This window comes from Magallana gigas, chromosome 8 (assembly GCF_963853765.1).
Source record: "Magallana gigas chromosome 8, xbMagGiga1.1, whole genome shotgun sequence".
NCBI classification, from domain to species: Eukaryota; Metazoa; Mollusca; class Bivalvia; order Ostreida; family Ostreidae; genus Magallana; species Magallana gigas.
Window position 1 is genome coordinate 39,007,926 of NC_088860.1, and position 25,650 is coordinate 39,033,575.

The window sequence follows — 25,650 nt, forward strand, 5'->3', positions numbered from 1 at the left end:
ATATTAACTGCATACTTCGTAATAAAACTGCGCCATTATATTGTTTTTCTCGGAATAAAAAAAATATGCATGGACACTTTTCCAAGAAAATGAGCCCTTCATTGAGATTTCAATTAATATTCAGATTAGAATTAAAAGAATAGATTTTTTTGGTCATTTATGTCATTTGGCAGAAACGACAGAGGAACGTTATGTATGTAAATGCTTTTTCAAAATAAGTTTAAAAACTTTGATTTGCATTGAAATATCGTTTTTAAGTCATCACATTTTTTTTTCAATTTTAGGAAATAAAATGATAAAAATATATTCTTTTTATTGACATTCATAAATATCCCACAAAACGTAAACTGTGTTTATCCGTATAAGAATAGTTCTGACTTTAAAAGATATAATATAATAAATAAAAATTTAGTTATTATATCTTCAAATGCAAAGATTATAACAAATAAAACAATGGGGCTATATACCGAACGTAAAAATGACGTTGATGAAATCATAACTTAACGTCGCAAGGTGAACCACGTAATAGGTAAGAAAATCCATAACTTTAAATGCCAAATAAAGATATTTGTCGTACTAAGTGGATCTTCATGAAACATCATAACTTTAATATTCTGACAAGTATATATATATTAAAATCCATAAAAATCTGGAATTGTGAAATAATGCCATAAGGACCCTTTTCTCATGGGCGCAATCATATAATTATGTATAAATTTTTTTTCAAATCTTAAAGTTGCACCGGCCGTTTTTTTAGCAGGTCAAACGTCTGATTTTCATTTCACCTTGGTATTCGAATACAGATGTATTTTTAGATTACAACTAACAATCAGAGATTGACGACTATTTGAATCAAATTACATACTTGACAATGAATCATATTCCAAAAGTCTGTACATGTTACACCTTAATGGCAATCTTTTTTCTAAGTTTTCTACGAGGGCATGAATTGCACTTGACAATATGACTATAGTTTCATTAATTATGACTGAATTAAAAACACATGGATTTTAATCTCAATATCTAAATGATTGGAAATATTTACGGTTTAATGAAATAATTAGAGAGGTTGAGATTTAAAACGTGTACGGGTACGCGTACGTGTGTTAAAACTACATGTACACGTACATGTTTTTGTAATTTATCAGTTGAGATTTCTTAACTTGTAGGATATAAATGTGTACGTAAATCGACGCAGTTTTGTGACATGAATTTATTTAGTTAATTCCAAAAAAATGGTAAATTTCTTATCAATTTTCATGCAAATGAAGTTTAAAAATCTATATAATGTATCACAAGAATACATTCACTCATCAATAAGATTTTATTTGTTGTATAAAGCTATACGTTTGTACTTACGTGTAGACGACACTCTACAAGTTTAGAGAACGTGTAGAAACCATGTCGTCACAAAAACTGATGACGTAATACGCGAAGAATTTAGGTGATTCCCCTAGTTCACGTACACGTACCCGTACACGTTTGAAATCTCAACCTCTCCATTAAAACAATTAGATGAAACATATTCAAAAACACCTTAGATAAGTAATAGGAGTTTAGTTTCTTTCCAAACTATTGTTCAAAGCGAAACAACTCTAACAGAATTACATAACTGTATTTTAGAGGAACCGTATTAATAAATGTATGGTCATTTATAATGTACAGTTATTCTTTAAACGACTAAGTGATCAACAAATAATTTCTTTCATATGAAGAATTGTGTTCAATTGTATTGGTTTTATATGTTTGACGTGCAGACTGCATGTACTTGAGCTTTCCATTCTCGTTAATACTCCTTTGACTTTTCCAAGAAAGTGTTTCCTTTTGAAACAGAAACAAACTAAATATTGTGAAAAAAGTCGAATCGGTCATTTTGTTTCAAAACAATGCAAAATATTTTTTTTAATGTGTCAATTTAGCCATTTGAAAAAGTGAACATAATAAATTCATAGATGGCAAAACCTTTTTCCTGCTTAATAAAGACGTTTATTTGCCATATACGCATTTTTACTTTCCATTGCACTTAATACACCAAGATATGATTTTCTAATAGTTGTTCTAGAACGCCAAGGCAGCCCCCCCCCCCCCCCAAAAAAAAAAATAGGTGGGAACTTTAAGTACGTTATAGCTTAGGATCGGCGATAATTCACTCAAAGACACTAAATGACGCATTATCCTCAACATGAACAAGGTCAAGTAAGAGATGAATGAATACTATCAGTTATCCAGGATCAATCAATGGTGTCGTTGGATCTACACCGGGTGTTTTCCAAACACCCGTAGGCCAAAACAAACAACCCAGTGTAAATTTCCGAACACATTTGATTGGACCTTGATTTATTTATAAAGAATCTATTTCCTATGTAAACTTAAAAAATATGTTTCCCATGTCTATTCAAGGATGTACTACACTTTCAAGATATACCATTTACGCATTTTATGCATTGTGACGTCATATTTCATGCATTATGATAATAGTTTTGACTTTTGAATAAAAAATGTTACCTTGATAAAGTAAAGGGAAGACGTAGAATCGTATATAGATAACGTAAGCAGCTCAAATGAAACTATGATAGTAAATAAACATCGAGTAAACAAAATTTAGCATTTTACAGACAAAGTTTGGCATAACTAGACTTTTTATTATACTTAAACGTTGAAATAATAGGGGATGGATTTTGGATTTGTCCTGATACTTTTCTATAAAAAATGAAGCTTAATAAAGAGGCGATAAATAAGTTTATTTTATGTTTTTGATCACTACATCATTTTTTGGCAAAATACTGGAAAAAACATTGTTGGCATACTGAGCCTGAATATAATTAAATTGTGAACACTGGTAAATATATATTCCTAATCCCTTTCTTCGGATTCATATGACAAAAACTACTATTTTATTACAGAATTGCGAAGAAAGAAAAATTTGAAGCGATAAAATCAACCAACCTGAAACCATGTTCATGTACCTAATGAGTTTCATCGCCCAACAGTAATGAAGGTACTCACTACATCAAACCTATACTTTTTAAGACACTATATGGCGATTTAAATGTTTTGTTATTTTTTAATATTGATTAATTTGGTTAAATATCATCTTGCTTCATTGGTCGAATTGTCGCTTAAAGTATCGTTCATATTTACTGAATTTTGAAAATCATTTATGATTATTTTTATCCAAACTCGCATATGTTTCGCCTAATTGGCTTATTTTCTTTCTGTGCATCATGCTTTTAAACACAATCAAGTTATTCTTTTGCTGATTTAAGAAACTATTTGAAGGTTTAGTTTGACACCATATTATACAACCGTAGATACAAGCGCTGAATCAAGCACAGACACAATATAGACAGTGATTGATTTCTCGAGCAATTACATTTCATTACATTACATCGTATGCAAATAAACCCCATTAAATCTAATGTGTAATACTTACTTCAATACGGATAATAAACGTGAGCCATAGGTTTTTTCCAAAACAAAAAACACTATTCTGAAAACACGAGAGAAACAGGAGAATAAATGCTTAAAAAGTTCATTGTAACACACTGTATTTAATTACAATAAATAGTCTGCTTTAACCAAATTTGAGCCAGCTTGCCCTTTGAAAATTCTATTGTTTAAACATAAAATACATGATTTCTAAAATAGTTGGCTTTATTAGAAAAGTTGTATGTCATGTATAAAGGAAAACAAAACAAAAAAGCCTAAATTTGTTTTTACTACAAAGAGCATTAAGTTCACATTAAGTTCAACATTAAGATGTACATCGGGGGGAGGGGCGAAGGGTGCTGTTTTCTTTGATATCATCGATAATGTTTTACTATTGAAATTTGAATATTAAGGTACTTCACTACACCGAAACTTATACTTTTTAAGACACTACGTCACAAGATGGCGATTTAAATGTTTTGTTAAACTGTTTGTATCAATCGATTCAGATGTACATCGGCATAGCCTAGTGGTTAAAGTATCAGACTTGTGATCATGAGTTCGAATCCGCCTGGGGCTTTTGTTTATATTCACTGAATGAAATTTTTAAAAATATCATTTTTTTTATCTAAAATTGCACCTTTTTTCGCCTATTTGACATATATACTTCTTATCCATCATACTTTCTATCATAATCAAGTAATTCTCTGCTGATATGATATTTTTTTCAAGGTGTAGTGAGGCACCTTAAGGGTAAAGGCATAATAATTCGTTTTCTTTTTGACATTTTGAGATTTTATAACGGTACTCGGTAAACTTTAAACTTTATTTTTTCGTAAAATTCAGTCTTTATTCATGGATAGAAATCTAGAAATTGTTTTAAAATAAAAATGATTGCATTTGAAATGTTTAGTTTGTGTAAACTCTCTTCCTTCTATGGTTAAAAACGCAATAATATAGAAAATGTATTTAAATATATAGACCAATTGTTAAAAGTAGTGATCAATTTGAGGCAATTTTAGCTACTTTAATTCATTATTTTTCTTTTTAAACTCATAGAAAGAAGTATATGTAAAGAACAATATAAATATAACTTTTTATTTAACATCACTTATGAGAAAAAATGTACATTCTTTCTTTCAGTGTCCTTGTTGTTTAATAAAGGCATGCAATATAAGTTACTGTCTTACCGAATCGCATCCAACGTGGAGAATTCGACGAATAATCTACTGGATGATGATTTGATACAAAAAATGCACATAGTCAGTTTGTTATTCGGATTAAGCTATTCTGCAGACTAAATTATACTAGATGTTAGTGTGAACAGATATAAAGTTACCTCATATTACATAAGCTACAATATTCGGTACAAAAAAGTGTTTGCTATTTACAAATGTACAAAACATGCACTAGTGTTGAAGAAACTTTTTTAACAAACTATAACGAATTCTCCAAAGTGGTTTTGATTAAATATTTAAGAAATAAAGTACGAGTTTTCGTGAATGTTGCTGAATAACCTCCGAGGTCGAGAAATTTGTTTTGAAATATAAAAGCCGAGGCTTTTATATTTCAAACAACATTTCGAGACCGAGGAGGTTATCCTGCAACATTCACGAAAACAGGAACTTTATTTCTATTCTACTAACAGCTCAGTATTTCTACAGATCGTTTCTCTTATAGAGAGACGATCTAGATCATTTTGACGGCTGTTCCGTGTAACCCCAACGGTTTTGTTAGTAATGTTTACTTGTGTATCCATCAAAGGAATCATATGCAGACGACAGACTTTTTCTTAGGATTTTAATACTCTTCACTTATTTATAAAATATCTTTGAATCATATTCCTAATATTTTAAGGGCAATTTAATACGATTAAATCTACTACACGTTATATATTTTATGTAAAAACACGCTGTGAAAATGTGCTAAGGAGGTCCTAGGAACAGCCGCATTGATCTCTTAAAAATAAAGATTTGAGGCAATACACATTGTTTTGGCGGGAACTAACACGTGAAATTGACATGGTTTTAAAACTTTTTACGGTTTGAAGTTGTACTTCCATGATCAGTGCGAGACAAATAGGTATTTCTGATCTGATAATTTACTGATGACGTTCGTGGTATATTGGAGAGTAATGTCCGCGGCATCTCTTTGATCTCGGCAATAACTGTAGAAGAATGATACATACATCTGATTTACTACAACGTTAGACAGTCTAATCAATTTGTGATACTCAATTTATTAACGATAAAAAAGACCAAAGATATATAAAACTTTAAAAGGATGCGACATAAAGCAGCGGTGTTTTTCCAGAGTGAATCCTCTAGACATTGTCTTAATGGTTTATTTTACATTGTCAAGACGTTTGTATTATTTTTTATGTGGTATATTAAATTCGTTTGTCTCTTTTAATCGTAAATATTCGAGTCCCTGCTCTTCAACTTGCAATAATTCGAGAACATTGTCACTTATAGATAATGATCTACAGCCAAAATATTTGATCTTTTATGGAAATGTATTATGTATAATAACATTTTTTATATATATAATCCAAATTGAGCTTAATGTTCAGTTATTTTTTAATCTGAGCAGGGCTCGAGGTTCGACTATTTATTATCTCAATAATATTTGCTTAAGTTATGTACACAAATCTAGTATGAATTAACGTAGTGGAGAAACTAAATTTCCCGTACTTTCGGCATAGAATGCTTCAGATGGCACGTTCTTTTCTAATTGGGTCAACAATCGAAAGACATTAAACACCTTCGCCTTCTCGGCTTTAAAAAAACATAAATATGATCATATATTTATTTTATCCACTTTGGGGTAACCAGCACTCCACATGCGTAGGTTTCCATTCCAGTAAGTATCAACATTTCAATTCAGCAACAGGAATTGTTAATTGATTTTAATAAAAATCAAAAGGGAAGCATGCTCAAGTTTTGAGCAGAAATCTTTCTCAGTTTTTCTTTTCCCATGTTCTTCATTAGGAATGCTTTAGTTAGATATTTTGACTGATCATCCAGAGTATCAGTGTCGGTGTCCCATTTTTATGTTCTGTATATAGTTGCTGTCTGTAAATTCGTTTTCAGGACCACAATGTGAACTAGTTTTGTAAACTAATTGTGCTATCCTATATAAATAAAGGACATTATTCTTATTTATTATTATTATGTAAAAAACATAACACACTACTCTTTAACATGCAAACAAAATTCAGGCCATGTTCCTGCTAACCTGGACATTAAATGCTGAATAAATTTCAAACAAAACACTTGCAACTGTGTATTGGAGTTCAATACGAAAATGGAAGATTAAAACATCTACTTCAAAACGATTTTTAGTACTTGAGTTTACAACTAGAATTGTGACTCCGTATTTTTCATATACTATAGTAACTTCACAACTGACATTCAATTTAAACTGACCATTAAAAAAATATATCCCAACGAGGTATTTAAAATATTAAAAATAGAACAATAAAATTTTAAAGAAAATTGAACGGGAAGATTTTAGCCTCGTCTATAAGACACAATAATTTCAATTGAGGTTAAGTGATTATTCCTTGTTTTACCGGACAATGTCTTTATGATTAGAACATGTATCTTGATAAACTGTGAAATGAAATTTTGTGACTGAAATACCATATTTCTAGACAAGAAGCTGTCGCGGTTTCTACATGCAGTTTTCTTTGATATGACGTAAACCAAGAAGATGTTTGCAAACCTCAAAAACCCAAACGTCTGCTCACGAGAGATCATCATATTAACTATGTCCTGCACGTGACCTGCACATAATCAATATTTCGTATAATGTTCTTTTTTGTATTGTTCAATGAATATATATTCAAAATAAATTTAAATACATTAGCTAGTAGCAATTTAAATTAGTTTGAATCAATCAATGTTTTGACATACCGACTTTGAACATTATCGATGAAATCATATGCCCATAACCTTCTATATAAACAACCGAAATATAATGTCTGATATTTTACATGCAATTACAACTATTATTCTCTGTAACAGTTTGGGTGAGAAGAATAAAATATTTTCTCAGCAGTTGATTAATAAAAAAAAAATGATATTTGGCCATTCAGGGAAGGACCATTTTTTATGTTGGGCCTGCCAATACAAAAAATGGAACTGGAGAAAATAGTAGTAAAAGGGACAGAATATCTAAGTCCAAATAAGTTCTATGGGCATACCAAACATTCAAGTAATGCAAAGTACACATGTGTTTTTATTCTTTGAATACTTTACTGTCGCAGTGATAGTCCTATTATTCATAAATTCATAAATTCAGACTTGTTTTTTCCTTACACTTTAATATCATCTGGGACATATGTCCCATAAATTGACAATTAATAATAAATAACTCTTCGATGTGATATGCAAAATTCATTGATCAATTTAAGTTTGTCATCTTATGGCTTCTGTTGTTCCTCTCTCAAATCCTCGAGAACATTATCACTTATAGACACAGATTCACTGTCAAAACTTTGTGGATTTGTAGAAAGGAAGGATTTATCATGAGGCGGTAAGTAATTTAAATCGAGATCGGCATTCTGTTGCGATCTTAGGCTCGGAGTTCCACTGTCAGATTCCCTTATGAAATCATTACTTACGTTGAGTTTAAGGGACTTCATTTTCTCGTTGGGAGATGAAAAATTGCTATTTGATCGTTCATGGTGATCGTAGAATGAATAGCGCTGTATTTGCCTAAATCTTTGGCTTTTCCTGCATTTACAGCTAAGGATGTTACGGAAGGCACGTTTGAATTCTTTGCTTGAGAAGCCATAAATCACTGGATTCATCATCGAGTTACAGTAACCGAGCCAGAAAATCACTTTGAACAAATCCTCGGGGGGTGAACATTTACTACACAATGCACCTGAAAGTAAAAAAATCAACACAGAACTGTTTAAATATTATAACATGATGTTGAAAGAAAAAAATGCGAATTGTTGCTCTCTCATGATCATTCTGTGAAGCAATGTGGCAAGTACGCAAATTAGAAATATTATATTTCGCTCATGATAAATATTTAATTTCAATATGCTGTAAAAATGTAATTAGTTTCGTGCATAATAATGTTACGTGGCAACAGATCTGACCTTCTGAATAGGTGGTCTTTCATATAAGTGTCCTTAACGATTTGAAATCGAAAATCTGATAAGAAGATACAATAACTAATGAAATACATGTAGTTGATGTGGCGCATATTCATCGACTTGTACTATATGTATAAGCGTCTGTATGTCAAACTGTAATCAGTATTCGAGTATCATAACGATAATTTTAGGTCTCTGGTTCTAAGGAGATGAAAATTGGATTTCAAAGCAAGGCTCTTTTAATACCTTTTGGTAATACAACCGTAAAAAAGTAAAAGTGATTAACACTGGCATTTGAAATCCCGTGTCATTGAAAGCCAATACCCTCTACACTCAACGCCCCAGCCTAACGAACTAATAGTAGAAATTTCTGAATGAATGAACCGCATTACTCGATCCTGGCCTTTTCAAACCAAGTGGAGCGAAAATTATTTTTTTTTACATTATACATGTATCTCTCTATCAACATGATGTTATTTCTAGTTTAGAACCTTAAAAATGTTTAGCCTTCTCATTTTCTTTCGCTTTAAAGACTGATACGACAGTTTAACAAGTGTGATATTTGCGTAACTTGTACTGAAGCACTTAAAATGTGGCTAGAAATAGATACATTTGACTTTCCTATCCATTCGTCGTGTATCGGACACTTCCTTTTTGGAGAACTCAGCTATGTTTGAAAGTCTAAGTTGAAACAAGATAGCAACTGTGTATTTAATATTATTGTACTGGGTATAAAGGGTCGGAGACATTTTTAAAAGATAATGTCTTGTTTATTGTTAAAGGGGTAGTGAAGATATAAAAAGGTTCAGCACAACTGGCGACCCAATAAACGTTGAAAAATACAGCCATTGAAAATGACAGTAAAAATCAATTAACAAAACAGTGTCTGCTGTCAAATCACATTAAGTTCAAAGTGAATGAAAAAAAAACATAGTAAATATAGGTTCGTTAAAAAAAACTTGAAATAAATAACCTCAGTCTGTAAACAAGTAACTCTCTTTGGCGGTCCAACATATAATTAAACGACATAAAATATTTTTAAAAAAAAACCCTATTGTTTCAAAATCGTTAACCTGGAATGTAGAATGTTTCACGCATATAGCCACATCTTTTATCGGAGTTATTATCTTGATGCCCATAAAGACTTTGGGCTTTTCTGTCACTTCGATTCTTTTATCAGTATTTCTTGTCTGTTTGCCAACAAAATTAAATTTTCCTATTACTGTGCAATAACTTTTGATGAAACCACAAAGACAATATAAATTTTGCTTGAACAATAGAAGCTCTCTATATCTATTTTCGTATTTCATTAAACTGTCTGGTTTTGGTCCATTTTTTGTTCCTGTGTTCAAGAATAAGGCAGAGTTGCACCGCAGTATTATTGAGTTCCGAGTGTCATGGTAGTAAAACGATGCCAATAATTTCAGTTTAATAACAAAACATCAAAAAAGAAAATGCAGAATTTTCTGTTGGCTATATTTTCAGCTTGCATCTAGAATATAATGACAGCTGAATGCTAAAAATAATAATCGTGGAAAAAAAGTTACAGAGCTCGCGTAATAAATGGAAATCCAAACATGGAAAGGAAATTCGCAGACGTTTATGGTTATACTATTCTCTTCCCTGTTTCATATATTCCTTGTTGTAATTTCACACCTGTAACATTTCTGTAAGATATTAGAAATGTTTCCTTGCTCATTCGCCGAATTCCCATTAAGTACCCTGCTACATTTTCTTTTCTTATTACCAACAACATAGTGTCTGGAAATCGGGTTCAACAAGTATATTAAATTAAATGGGTATGAATTTTCTAACTAAATGACGTCGAATAGAAGTAAATATGTTACGTCCAGGTACTTCTCAATGCAGATGTGGAAAAGTACATGTATGCATAAACATTCAGCATACCGGTATTAGAACCATTTTGACAAGAGCCTGGACTTTGGTTTGTTGTTTCAAACAGCAATGTGACGTAGGCATGTCCATTTCATTACTGGCCACTCAGCCATAACTCTTTGAAATCAGCAACATTTGTCTGGCTTTGAGGCAAGATTACGCAATCGGTGCATATTTCGCTTGAAATCGCGTTATTTTCAACTCGTTTTGACGTACGAATTAGATAGCCACGTCCTACTGAAAGTCCAAGGGCTTGTTAAAATGGTTCCAAGACCTCGTAGCTTTCAGGATAAGTAAGGTATGACCGAGAGAATCCTGTAGGGCTAAGTCCAAGTTCAGGGAAAGAACCGAGCAATGTTCTTTTGTGTAGGTAGTGTTCATTGGGAAACGTTACACCAGACACCTTCACCAATACTTGTACATCCTATATATATATATAAGTCACGCATCTTACATATCAATCAAATAATGATTTTCACAGTTAAATCTTTGACCTATTTGTAATGAATTGATCTACGAAAACCGAATTTGGTCACAGTGAGTTTATTTTGACAGAAATTAAAACGCTACGTGTAATTTAATTTCATTAGCATAGAGGTCAGACGACGGGACATCGTGATGGAAACAGCAACTAACCTGATATCCAAACACACATCAATCCATGATTTGACAAGGTAATGTCACTCAAGTTACATCGGGATCGAAAATTTAGCACTGTAATGATGACCAGGCATGCATTAAATTCTCTTAATCAAGCATGCTGTCTCTTCAATGTTTCTGTAATGAACTGATCCAGGAACTATGGAAACCTCATTAGGGAGAATATCAGGATTGACGGGAAGAGGAAAAATTTCATATAATGGACCTGTACCTTTTTAATTAAATGCATCAAAACAATGAGTTTTTGTTTTTATTGCACCTAACGTGTATTTTCACTCATATAAATAACAGGCTTGATTAATGTCACCTCGGGTGTTTTTTTTAATTTGTTAACTATATGTTTCATAACATGATTTTCATTTATATCTAGCATTTGTTTGAACATAAGACGTTTGCTCACAACTTCATGCTGATCTATAACTTAGTTATGGACAGCATTCGTACTAACCACCTGCTCACAAAACTTTCAGTAAATCAAGATGGCCACCCAAGCGACCCTTTGTAATTAGGGTCTTCCGTTTCCAACGGAAGACCCTCTTGTTATTCTTCGGTTTCTTTTTAGGGTCTTCCGTTTTCAACGGAAGACCCTCTTGTTATTCTTCGGTTTCTTTCTATTATTAGGGTCTTCCGTTTTCAACGGAAGACCCTCTTGTTATTCTTCGGTTTCTTTTTATTATTAGGGTCTTCCGTTTTCCAACGGAAGACCCTTTTGTTTTTCTTCGGTTTCTTTTTAGGGTCTTCCGTTTTCAACGGAAGACCCTCTTGTTATTCTATTGTTTTTTTTTATTATTATTATTCTTCTTGTTTTTCCTTCTGACTTCTTTTTTGCTTTATATCTCAAAAACTATTCAACCGATTTGCAAGAAATTTTCAGGGATTATGTAAGATACTTGTCCCTTGAATCTTTTAAACATTGAGTCATTAAGTCACTTCCGTTTTCTAGTTACGTCATTTTAAAGATTTTCAAAAAGTGATTTTGTCCAGGACTTTTCTCGTAAACGGTTGTTTATAAAGACTTGAAATTTTCTGTGATTGTAAATCTGCGGATTTACTTATGGCATTTGAAGAAAAAAAATTATTTTGTCACTTCCGGTAGATACCGGAAGTGATTTTAATTTTTCGAAAAATTGAATTTTTTGATCGAATCAAAAACGAATATGTGTTTTGTAGAGCTTTTTAAGTTGAACCTAACACTGAAAACCGTTTTAAAATCGGACGATGCATTACAGAGAAATTTGGCTTTAAAAATTGATTTTTCCGGAAATTTTGATTCCGCTTTTTTGGTTAAGAAAGTAGTATCAAGTTCTTGGTTTAATTAACTTGTACCTAAAAATTAATAGTTAAGTCGCACTGTAACACATTCGGATTTTTTTTGTTAAGTCGTTCTTGAAATCGGAAAGGTTTTTGTTAAGTCGTACTTAAAATCATTCGGATTTTGTTAAGTCGTACCAGGAATGATTCGATTTTTTCATCTTTTTATTTTCGTTACTCTTGTTATTGGTTTAAGAGCTCTGCTTCTTACAGGAACTTCCAGCTTTACTTCCGACATGAACGGAAGACCCACTCGTTGCTTTGCAACGAGCTTTGCTCTAGTTATTATTATTATACTTTTTCTTTTTTTTCTGACTCCTTTTTTGCTTCATAACTCAAAAAGTTTTCAACCGATTTCAATGAAACTTCCAGAGATTTTAGCAAGTTATCGTCCCTCCAAGATGTTAAAGTTTTAAAGACAACGTCACTTCCGTTTTGACGTTACGTCATTTTTTAAATTAAAAAAAAGTGATTTTGTCCGGGAGTTTTCTAAAAAACGCTTTAAAATAGAGGCTTGAAATTTTCAATGGTTATGATTTGGTCGATTTACCTCTGTAATGAGGCTATATAATAAAAATCCGTCACTTCCGGTCGAAACTGGAAGCGAATCAAATTTTTCGAAAAATTGAATTTTTTGATCAAACAAAAAACGTATACGTATTTTGTAGAGATTTTTAAGCTGAATCTAATGCTGAAAACCGTTTAAAATTCGGAGGATGCATTACAGAGATATCGGGGTTTAAAAACTGATTTTCCCGGAAATTTTGTTGCCGCGTTCTTGGTTTCAAAAATAGTGCAAAATTCACACTGAAAGTAACTTCTACTGTAACAATTCGTACTGGTCATAAAACTTTATATAAAACATAAAATTATATGCATATTGTATAGTTTGCAAAGCTGAATACAAAACTTAAATTCGTTTTAAAATCGGATACTGCATTGCAGAGATATCGGGGTTTAAATATTGATTTTTCCGGAAATGTGGATTCCTCGTTATTGGTTTAAAAAATAGTGCAAACTTCGCACTGAAAGTAACTCCCGCTGAAAAGATTTCGTACAGGTCATAAAACCGAACTCCTTTTTTATATAGTTAATCAGAGTGTTTATCGAAACGATTTCCTTACTTCGATCGATAATTACGTTGTTAGTTTTTATTAGTCTTATTAGTTTTAATCGAAATAATTATCGTACGATTCCCCATGTCAAGTCGCCATGTTTTGACCGCGAACAACAGCTGATAGCGGTGAGTCAGAAGAATGGCCTGCAAGACCGCGATAGTGGAAATTTCAGCTCAACTAACGTATGACAGATTATAAAGGTATGTTTCAATACAGGATATGTCGTATTGACTTTTTCTTTTCAAAGTGTTTGTGCACTTTTCAATCTAATCCGACATTCCTCTGACTCTAACATCCGCTTTTGACGTGCGAAACAATATAAAAGCGGGCATTTGCTTCTGAGAAATCTCGCGATATTATCTGTCCAATGTATTTTCACGTGTATGTTTTGCACACTACTCTTTTGAATTTCTATTTATTATTATGTATGTGATAGTGGGTTGTCCCAAAGAAACAAACAAATCCACTTTAAGGGTTCTTCATTTATTCGGATAAAGGATTTAAAGGATTTAAACCCTGTTTATGGAACAAGGTTTCATGCACAATCCTGCAGATTACTCTGACAATGGTAGCTAGTCTATAACTACAAGTATTAAAGATGGCAACAATAACTAACCTTTCATATATATTAGAAATGAGATAATATAGCTTAGATATCAAAACTATGAATTACTGGGATAATTTATAAAATACATTCTTTCATAAATAAGGTATTATAACCTCAAACAAGTAGAATTAGCCAAATGTACCAATTAACAGAAAATATCATTATCATCTATTAAATTATATATTAAAGTTCAAGAATACCAAAAAATAGAACACTTACTATAAATGACTGCTTCAAATATGTTAATGAAATAAATAAATAAGTGAAATCGTCTCTTGAAGAAATTAGGTCTTACTCCTAGGAATACTAGCCTTGGTCTGTCACAAAGGCTACTCAGTTAAAGCGGGAAAAAATCATAAAAACATACTATTGGCTAAGTAAACCACCTGATCCTGTCCACATGTATGTAAGTGACCATACAGGTGAAATGACTTAGGGCTATAAAATATCAGAAGCCACTAGAATATGTAATTAAATAATGATTACTTGATAGATGCATAAAAGACAGGGAGTTATAGGGATAGTAGTCCGTTTCTAAATATGTACATGTAAAATAGAGAATATAGGATGATGATGATGATGTTGAAGATGAAATATGAATAATATGCATGAATGTAATTATCATAAAATGCACCCTATTACATGTATATGTATGTCTTATTTTGTATTGAACAACACACCACACACTGTAAAACAGTGCTATTAAAAGGGGTGGGGGTCCAAAGGCACACAAGAGTAGAAAGTTGTAATTAGAGTGCATGTTTGCATGATGATAACTTTACCCTAAATATTTGAATATAGCAGATCTTTACCATATCACCTCCACTTAATTAATGAATTAAAGAACTCGGACAGGCTTGTGCTTAATTAAATAAATATATTTGACATGGTAAATTATTAGTCTAATTAAAATTAGAACTTTTGTCTGGCTCGCCGTTATATATGATTATCGCCTGTGAAAGAGCATGTAAAACAAAGTGCAAGGTGAAAAGAACTTTAAGTTCAGATTTTAAGTTAATGTTCCCTGATATCTATAAAACATTCTTCTCAAGATTTGATTATTTCACAGAACATTGTAAATTCTTTGAGATTAGTTTATCTTTTATATATATTGAATTTTATTGATTCAGTTTAGGTAAACTTTACATGCAGAACACATCTACATTGTAAACAATTTTTACAGTAAGACAAATGTATGTAATAATATTTACTACATGTGCCTCAGATCTCTCTCTCTCTCTCTCTCTGCCATGCTTTTAATCTTGGCAAAGCATCACAGAGCAACATCATTTTGTGCATATCTCTATCTAGGAAAAGAAATCAACAATGCTTTAAATTTGAAAATGAGCATGTATTATCGTGCAATCCCTCATTTTTTCATTGTGCAACTAAAATCCAAAGCTTTGTAAAATTGTTTATGGAATTTTATACATACTAAACATGATATTGTTTTTAAAACCTGTCATTAATAAGAAAAGAGAAAAAAATCCTCGCTAAATTTATTTGCAAAAAAAAAAACCCAGTAGATTTCATTTTAAAAAAATGGTATAGCAGAAAATTATACTTTGAGGCTGTTCGGATGAAATACTGTAAGTCGTTTTAATTCCACCGTGTTAAAATTTCATGATTTTGACTAAAGTATCAATTGCGATGGTTTTAATTTCACGCTGCTTAAAAATTCAATTGATCAGAATAGAAGCATTTAAATTTCATAATATTTGGTTAAAGTGTTCAAACTAATGCTTCTTAGGAAAATCAAAAAATAGGGGGAGGGTATACATGTAAGGGTATTTATAAGTGATGTGATGCTTTTGTCATGATAATATCCTGTATATGTATGTAGTTTTGAATAAGGTTTCTTATTTAGGGAGGTTGAACAACAGTTGACCTCTAAAAGATTAGGTAAAGATGCTTTATTTATGGAGAGCCCTATAAATCTGTGTTAAATAAAAGAAAGTGGAAATGCTGGGTTCACTTAAATGGCCATATTTTTCTTAATCCTTAATAGAATTGGCAAAATGGGGTATACTTTTTCTCAGAATTGCATAAGCTTTGTAAGTTTAAGACAAGATGACTTTTTAGAGAATGTTGGTGTTAGTTTCAAGACTACATGGTATTTTCAGATTTCTCATTTAACTGTAATTTTGAGTGGATTTTGTACCAAAAGTAGTCTATTTTGGGAAAATGGATGATTTTGTTGGTTATATATGTCATTACATGATGTATTAGCTATAATATACAAGGGAAGTAAATCCCTTTTAAATGTGTAGAATGACCACCACTAGAGTAAATTGGCTTAGAAAGTAGGTATTTCCTATCCTGATGACAATTAATAGGCTTAAGTTAATTACCGAGATAAGAATTAATACTGCACAGTAAAAGGGTTTTGATCAATTGAATTATTTAAATTATAAATTTGCAGCAATTTTGCTGTCTGATTTCATGAAATAACATTAAGCAACCTGACTTATATAACTCAATTTTTTTAAAACAGCATATTTTTCTTTCAAATAAAATTCACATGTAGACAAATGCAGTTATCAAAGTATACAATATGTCAAAAAACTCAAGTTCTTGCTCCTTCCTATCCAAAAGTGATATTTTAGATATATTAACAGAATTCAAAAAGCTACCCCCTCTTTCCAATTGTCTCCATTACCATTACATGTTGGATATGTAAATGTACATTTGACCTTGAAATAACATCTGCTATAATAATTACTCTCGAAATGACCAAGAAACAACAAATGTTTACCCTTTTATTGTATATATGCATCAAAAATGTAGGAAAACATGTAAAATTTGAACATTTATCATGGAATTCTCATCCGTCCCCAGGTACCCGGTTGTGTTTGAATTTCATTTTAATTAAGAGCAGACATCACACTTGTAGGTCTTACTATTTTAGCAAAGTTAAAAGGAGACTAGAAACCAGAATAAATAAGATAATCACTAAAAATGATTATAAGCTTACTGTTTCATGAAAACAAGAAATCACATGTATGGCTGCATGTCTTTTTGTGAAAAAAAATGTTACATTTCATCCATTTATCAAGAAAAGATCAATTTTCAATATCAGTGATGGTTGTTTTTAAATATGTGTGAGAAATGACTCAAGGGAATTGCCACAAGTTTCATAATATTAGGTTAAAGTGTTCAAACTTATGCTTCTTAGGAAAATCAAAAAATAGGGGGAGGGTATACATGTAAGGGTATTTCTAAGTGATGTGATGCTTTTGTCATGATAATATCATGTATATGTATGTAGTTTTGAATAAGGTTTCTTATTTAGGGAGGTTGAACAACAGTTGACCACTATAAGATTAGGTACAGATGCTTTATTTATGGAGAGCCCTATGAATCTGTGTTAAATAGAAGAAAGTGGAAATGCTGGGTTCACTTAAATGGCCATATTTTTCTTAATCCTTAATAGAATTGGCAAAATGAGGTATACTTTTTCTCAGAATAGCATAAGCTTTGTAAGTTTAAGACAAGATGACTTTTCAGAGAATGTTAGTGTAAGTTAAAGGCAGCAAGGGACAGTTTACGGATAAAGTACCCGTCAATATTTTTGTAAAATTGAGAGTTGGTGTACTTGAAGGCTTATGAGTGTTGCTAAAATTCATGAAATGATTTTTAATGATTATCATTAGTTAGAGGGATGTCTCTTGTTGAAATTGATATTCAATATGTAGGCCCCATATGTTAGGTACATGAGATTCAGAAGTAAAATGCGAAACCTGCGGCTATGACTGTTGTGTTGACTTTAGACAGTGAAAATGCAAGTTACAGACGGGAGGGTAATTAACACGATAAGTAGGTGGACGGGGCATTATAAACTATACACCGGTAAGTTTCTGACATGTGATGGTGCAACATACACATGGTACGGAAGGTCAACCCTTTGCAGGGAATTAGCTGGGGGAGGTCTAAAAAGCTGAAAAATCATGAAAAATTAGCAAAATATGGAAGGGTCAAAATCTCATAAAAACCAGTATGTAGAAAATTTAACAGGTTAATTGACAAGTAATTTTCTTCAGAAATTGGTGATTGGCCTTATAAAGAGTGAATTAAAGGTATTTGTGGTGAATGGGAACTGAGGAACTTCTAGTTACAGGGTTTCGAAGACACACGTCCCCAGGCTACAATAAAATGTATCAAAAAAACTGTCCTGTGCCATCTAATGTCACGTATTGGGATATGTCACACTATTTACACTGCATGGTCAGTGTATTTTTTTTTTCAGAAATACTATGCATATGTTAATGTAAACACAGCTATTATTAGTACCGGTACATGTATTAACACAGCTTATTAATTTTTTTAATTTCAGCTATTGGTGGCCACATGGTTTTTACCTGTTGATTCTTTTCAGCTCTTGAGGTTAACCTGTCACCTCTACCCACATGCATATTCCTTAATGTGTTCTACAGACTATTTACCAGTAATTCAAATTAAATCGGATAATTCATGAACAGTTACTGTAATGGAACTTTAAGATAACATCATGCCTTGTTGTGGTTTGTGTTTCATAAGAAATTATAACAAACAAAATTATGGCTGTTCAAAGTAATTTACAATTGTTAGCTGTGAAAAATTGTTTTTCAATAAAAGTATGCAATAATGTTTCCTTTATTTTGTTTTTAGCTCACCTGAGCCAAAGGCTCAAGTGAGCTTTTCTGATCACAATTTGTCGTTGTCGTTGTTGTAAACTTTTCATATTTTCATCTTCTTCTCAAGAACCACTGGGCAGATTTCAACCAAATTTGGCACTAAGCACCACCACTAGGTGAAGGGGATTCAAGTTTGTTTAAATGAAGGGCCACGCCCTCTTTAAAGGGGAGGTAATTGAGAATTATTGAAAATTTGTTGGTATTTTTCAAAAATCTTCTTCTCAAAAACAATTCGGCCTGAAAAGCTTAAACTTGTGTGGAGGCATCCTCAGGTAGTGTAGATTCAAGTTTGATCAAATCATGGTCCCCGTGGGTAGGGAGGGGCCACAAGAGGGGGATCAAGTTTTACATAGGAATATATAGAGAAAATCTTTGAAAATCTTCTTCCCAAAAACTATTAGGCCTGAAAAGCTCAAATTAAAGTGGAAGCATCCTCAGGTAGTGTAGATTCAAGTTTGTTCAAATCATAGTCCCAGGTGGTATGGTGGGGTCACAATGGGGGGAATGGATTTTTACATATTAGGAATATATAGAGAAAATCTTTAAAAATCTTTTTCTCAGAAACTAATCAGCCAGGAAATTGATTTTTCAGAAATTTTGATTCTGCGTTTTTGGTTTCAAAAATAGCGTAAAATTCAAACTCGTACCAAAAATAATTCGAATTTTGTTAAGTACTTTGACAGCTTCGGAATGATATTTTTGTTAAGTCGTTCTTAGAATCGTTAAGGTTTTTGTTAATTCGTACATAGTATCATTCGTATTTATTTTTATCTTTTACTTTAAGTTGCTCTTGTTATTGATTTAAACACTCTGCTTCTTGCAGGAACATCAAGCTTTACTCTTGACATTAACGGAAGACCCACTCGTTGCTTTGCAACGAGCTTTGCTCTAGTTATTATTATTATTCTTTTTCTTTTCTTCTGACTCCTTTTTTGCTTCATAACTCAAAAGGTTTTTAACTGATTTTGATGAAATTTTCAGAGATTATTGCACGTTAGCGTCCCTCAAAAATGTTAAAGTTTTAAAGAGAACGTCACCTCCGTTTTGACGCGACGTCATTTTTAAAAAATTTAAAAAGTCATTTTGTCCCGGACTTTTCTCGAAAACGCTTTAAGATAGAGGCTTGAAATTTTCAATGGTTATGATTTGGTCGATTTACCTCTGTAATAAGGCTCGAAATGAAAATCTGTCACTTCCGGTCGAAACCGGAAGTGAAACAATTTTTTTGAAAAAATGAATTTTCGGATCGAATCAAAAATGAATATGTGTTTTGTAGACCTTATTAAGCTGAATCTAACACTGAAAGTCGTTTTAAAATCGGACAATGCATTACAGAGATATCGGGGTTTAAAAATTGATTTTTCCGGAAATTTTGATTCCGCGTCCTTGGTTTAAAAAATAGCGTAGTGTTCAAAGTAAAATTAACTCGTACCAAAAATAATTGATAAGTCGTACTGGAACACATTCGGATCTTTTTTGTTAAGTCGTTCTTGAAATCAGACAGGTTTTTGTTAAGTCGTACTTAAAATCATTCGTATTTTGTTAAGTCGTACCAGGAATAATTCGATTTTTTCATCTTTTTAATTTTGTTACTCTTGTTATTGGTTAAAGAGATCTGCTTCTTACAGGAACTTCCAGCTTTACTTCTGACATTAACGGAAGACCCACTCGTTGCTTTGCAACGAGCTTTGCTCTAGTTATTATACTTTTTCTTTTTTTTTCTGACTCCTTTTCGGCTTCATAACTCAAAAAGTTTTTGACCGATTTTTATGAAACTTTCAGAGATAATGTGTAGCTATTATCCCTCAAAGATGTTAAAGTTTTCTTGACAACGTCACTTCCGTTTTGACGTAACGTCATTTTTAAAATTTTCAAAAAGTCATTTTGTCCGCGGCCTTTCTCAAAAACGCTTTAAGATAGAGGCTTGAAATTTTCAATGCTGATGATTTGGTCGATTTACCTCTGTAATAAGGCTGGAAATGAAAATCTGTCACTTCCGGTCGAAACCGGAAGTGAAACAAATTTTTCGAAAAAATGAATTTTCTGATCAAATCAAAAATGAATATGTGTTTTGTAGAGCTTATTAAGCTGTATGTAACACTGAAAGCCGTTTTAAAATCAGACGATGCATTACAGAGATATTGGGGTTTAAAAATTGATTTTTCCGGAAATTTTGATTCCGCGTCCTTGGTTTTAAAAATAGCGTAATGTAAAAAGTAAAATTAACTCGTACCAAAAATATTTGTTAAGTCGTACTGTAACACATTCGGAATTTTTTTGTTAAGTCGTACTTGAAATCGGAAAAGTTTTTGTTAAGTCGTACTTAAAATCATTCGGATTTTGTTAAGTCGTACCAGGAATAATTCGATTTTTTTTCATTTTTTTCTTTTAGTTACTCTTGTTGTTGGTTTAAGAGCTCTGCTTCTTACAGGAACTTCCAGCTTTAATTCCGACATTGACGGAAGACCCACTCGTTGCTTTGCAACGAGCTTTGCTCTAGTTATTATTATTCTTTTTATTTTTTTTTCTGACTCCTTTTCGGCTTTATAACTCAAAAAGTTTACAACCGATTTTGATGAAATTTTCAGAGGTTGTGTGCAACTATAATACCTCAAAGTTTGTGAAGTTTCTTTGAAAACATCACTTCCGTTTTTACGTTACGTCATTTTTAAAATTTTCAAAAAGTCATTTTGTCCGCGGCGTTTCTCAAAAATGCTTTAAGATAGAGGCTTGAAATTTTCAATGGTTATGATTTAATCGATTTACCTCTGTAATAAGGCTGGAAATGAAAATCTGTCACTTGCGGTCGAAACCGGAAGGGAATCAAATTTTTCGAAAAAATAAATTTTCTGATCAAATCAAAAATGAATATGTGTTTTATAGAGCTTATTAAGCTGAATCTAACACTGAAAGTCGTTTTAAAATCGGACTATGCATTACAGAGATATACGAGTTCAAAAAATGATTTTTCCGGAAATTTTGATTCCGCGTTTTTGGTTAAGAAACTAGTATCAAGTTCTTGGTTAAATTAACTTGTACCTAAAAATTAATTGTTAAGTCGTACTGTAACACATTCGGATTTTTTTTTGTTAAGTCGTTCTTGAAATCGGAAAGGTTTTTGTTAAGTCGTACGTAAAATTATTCGGTTTTTGTTAAGTCGTACCAGGAATAATTCGATTTTTTCATGTTTTTATTTAAGGTACTCTTGTTATTGGTTTAAGAGCTCTGCTTCTTACTGGAACTTCCAGCTTTACTTCCGACATTAACGGAAGACCCACTCGTTGCTTTGCAACGAGCTTTGCTCTAGTTATTATTATTATACTTTTTCTTTTTTTTTCTGACTCTTTCTCGGCTTTATAACTCAAAAAGTTTCCAATTGATTTTGATGAAATTTTCAGAGATAATGTGAAACTATTATATCGCAAAGATGTTAAAGTTTTCTTGACCACGTCACTTCCGTTTTTACGTTACGTCATTTTAAAAATTTTCAAAAAGTCATTTTGTCCGCGGCGTTTCTCGAAAACGCTTTAAGATAGAGGCTTGAAATTTTCAATGGTTATGATTTGGTCGATTTACCTCTGTAATAAGGCTGGAAATGAAAATCTGTCACTTCCGGTCGAAACCGGAAGTGAAACAAATTTTTCGAAAAAATGAATTTTCTGATCAAATCAAAAATGAATATGGGTTTTGTAGAGATTATTAAGCTGAATGTAACACTGAAAGCCGTTTTAAAATCGGACGATGCATTACAGAGATATTGGGCTTTAAAAATTGATTTTTCCGGAAATTTTGATTCCGCGTCCTTGGTTTAAAAAATAGCGTAATGTTCAAAGTAAAATTAACTCGTACCAAAAATATTTGTTAAGTCGTACTGTAACACATTCGGAATTTTTTTTGTTAAGTCGTACTTGAAATCGGAAAAGTTTTTGTTAAGTCATACTTAAAATCATTCGTATTTTGTTAAGTCGTACCAGGAATAATTCGATTTTTTTCATTTTTTTCATTTAGTTACTCTTGTTGTTGGTTTAAGAGCTCTGCTTCTTACAGGAACTTCCAGCTTTACTTCCGACATTGACGGAAGACCCACTCGTTGCTTTGCAACGAGCTTTGCTCTAGTTTTATTTATAATCCGAGGAAGTTACTTATGGCTTTAATAATATGATATTTAATGAGTTTTTTCATACCAGGATGCTAAAGAGTTTGTAGATTATTCAAAAACTACCCCTCTGTTCCATTAAATAAATTTTTGATGAAGAGATACAATCTTTGTGAGCGTTATCTCTCTTTTCACAGACACATTGTGCCTTAAGCAGTCGAAGTTACTTCCCTTATCAAGTGATATGTGTACCGTAAAGTTTTTAGACCCGAACAGAAAGTCAAAAACCAGGCGGTGATACTGTTATCTCTTTATACAGATTATAATTTAATAATGTTTGATTTCTTTTGTTCCGGAAATACATGTCTGACATTCTGCAATACCGTTTCCCCCTTAATGTCGCACTATCTCCTGATCAGTTTTGTCCATTTGATTTTTGTGTTGTTTTTGCAGAACTACATCTAATTTTACTTAACAACCAATCTTGCCTTACAGCTAACATGCATGCAGATTGTACTTCTTTTTCATTACAAAAGAGGTTAAATATGATCAAATAATTCTGTTTGATTCAGATTATCAGATAGGCCGGTTTTCGATGCAGTGTCTGCGGTTTTTAGTAAAAAGCAATATCGTTTACTTAAACGGTTTCCTACTATTTAGGTTTTCGTTCGGATCTTGAAAGAGAACGTCGTATCTGACACATTATTTCGCTTTTTATTTAATTTTTGTGTTGCAGAAAAAAACCATAACACGTCAAGTTTAACAAGTTTCCAACGGCATCAATTGTTACGAAATGAAACGAATTCATCTTTTTTGAAAACCAATAAAAAAACAAAATAATAAAAACAGAATGATTGACCTTTAAACAACAAAGTAATAATCATCAAAACACAACTTTTAGCACCATAATAATGCTACAGCTTACATGTATACATGGTATTATATCACATACAGTAGTTTAACTGAAGATATATGTCTCCAGTTTCAGTTTTATGGGATCTACTTTCAAGTAGGGCACTACTAACAAAGTTACAGCAAGGCCGTGTTAAAGAGTCTCTGGGGATAAGTGATACCAGCTTTACATATACATGTTACAAAATAGTACATCGTGGTACGGTTGCCATAGAATCGTTCGTCTGTATGTTTGATTATCAGTGCTGCTCTCTTTGATACTTTAAATGATGCCAATCTAGAGTATAAAATATATTTTTTTTTTAAACAAAGTGAAATATTGACAAAGTGATAGAGAAAAAAACAACAAAGAGAATTAAAAAAGTCTACACATGTCATTGCTATCGTAGTTGTTAAAAATATTTGACAAATGAACGATTTGAAAAAAATACTACCAAAAGACATTGTAATACAATGTCCCTTACAGAGTAAAAGATTAAAATAAATATTTCTTTAAAACATACCAAAAAGGGTACAATAATATTTGTATATTTGATGAATAACTTTGTAAAACCTAGCTGCTTAACTGTACAGTATCTACACGAGATATTTTGCACAATTTCGAAATTTTTCCGTAGATTTACAGTTTAGCAGCTGAATACACATATAACATAGGCTATTCATATGAAATATAGCTTCCATATTTTACCATGATAAAAAAATTGCAATCCTTTGGTAAACTTCTATATTACAGTTATGAATTAATTCAATCTTCGACGGAGAGGTTTTGGATAATTGAAAGGCTGTTCGGTATAGATGCATTATCATTATTGGCGAAAAGGTATATGAAACTCTTTGGTATGCAATAGCTTGTTTCTAATTATCAAGATATCTTTCTACTTAAACTGAGCTGGTGTTAAATACAGGAATGTTAAGTTCCCTTGTTACTTGGAAAAGGAGAGAAAGACATTTTCAACATTACTATAATATAATATAATATAATTAAAATTAATATTAAACTTGTTCTTCTCGATCTTTTGCTCATATTCCTAGAAGTCAGTGCATGATACTCTTCTGAAAGCGAAAGGAGCAGGGTTGATCAAATTGTAAAACTCCTTAAAACATTGACATGTTCTTTCTAGGAATACTCTATTTCAAATACACTTCATGATGTGTTATAACCATGATCAGAAACTAGTTGCTTACGATACTTTTCGGTTCTACATATGCATTTTTAAAGCAAGTGAATTCACAGATGTTTGAGGACAGGACAAAGCCCACCCCTTCCTTCTCCCGATTTAAACCCTTGGGGTGGTTTACTTTATGGTGAAAATTCCTTTTTAGTCATGTACAAACGAAGTTCCATTTCAAATACCTAAAATTAACGGAAAACAGACGATTTAAGTAACCCTCCTTGCATATAAAACCATATGCATGTAGCGGTTGTTTTAAATAAATTGTTTTTTTCAATAAATTTTCTGATATTTCATATGGAACATGTGGTGTACAAGACTTTAAAGGAATCTTTATCCAAAAAAGCGTCAACAACATGTATCGGGAGCGGGGGGGGATCATATCCACCAGCACCTGTGAACAAAATATCATATTTCAGAGTTTGACTGGTAAAACGATACTATGTTTCAAGTCTCCATTTTGTTTTGTTTCTGTACAATAACTGCAGAGTGGAATGACGGAAAGGATTTTACATGTAAATACATGTACAACTACATGTAAATATAATTAAAATGTTTCTTAAAAATCATTATCAATAATTCTGTCATGAATAAGATCAGAAATAAGTGTAACAGGTGAAATGACGTGGACAGCTTTTGGGGGGTTTTTTAAAGTTTTTTTTC

General features: G+C 32.0%; 1 protein-coding gene and 1 long non-coding RNA gene across 4 annotated transcripts in view; one reads left to right on the forward strand and one right to left on the reverse strand.

Moving 5' to 3' along the window:
- LOC105347492 (alpha-1A adrenergic receptor-like) overlaps positions 1 to 25,650 on the reverse strand; it is a 68,613-nt gene that overhangs the window by 7,738 nt on the left and 35,225 nt on the right. The window contains exon 2 of one of the 3 annotated variants that reach the window (XM_066068726.1): positions 7,737 to 8,322. The exons of the other annotated variants lie outside the window; for them this stretch is intronic. Within the exon in view, the coding sequence (XP_065924798.1) occupies positions 7,856 to 8,322 (467 nt within the window). The 3' untranslated portion in view covers positions 7,737 to 7,855. Of the gene's footprint in view, positions 1 to 7,736; positions 8,323 to 25,650 lie in introns of those variants that run through there. 3 annotated transcript variants of the gene reach the window in all.
- On the forward strand, positions 13,364 to 18,759 carry LOC136270603 (uncharacterized). The gene is made up of 2 exons (XR_010708439.1): positions 13,364 to 13,727; positions 18,468 to 18,759. It is a non-coding gene; the product is annotated as an uncharacterized lncRNA (long non-coding RNA).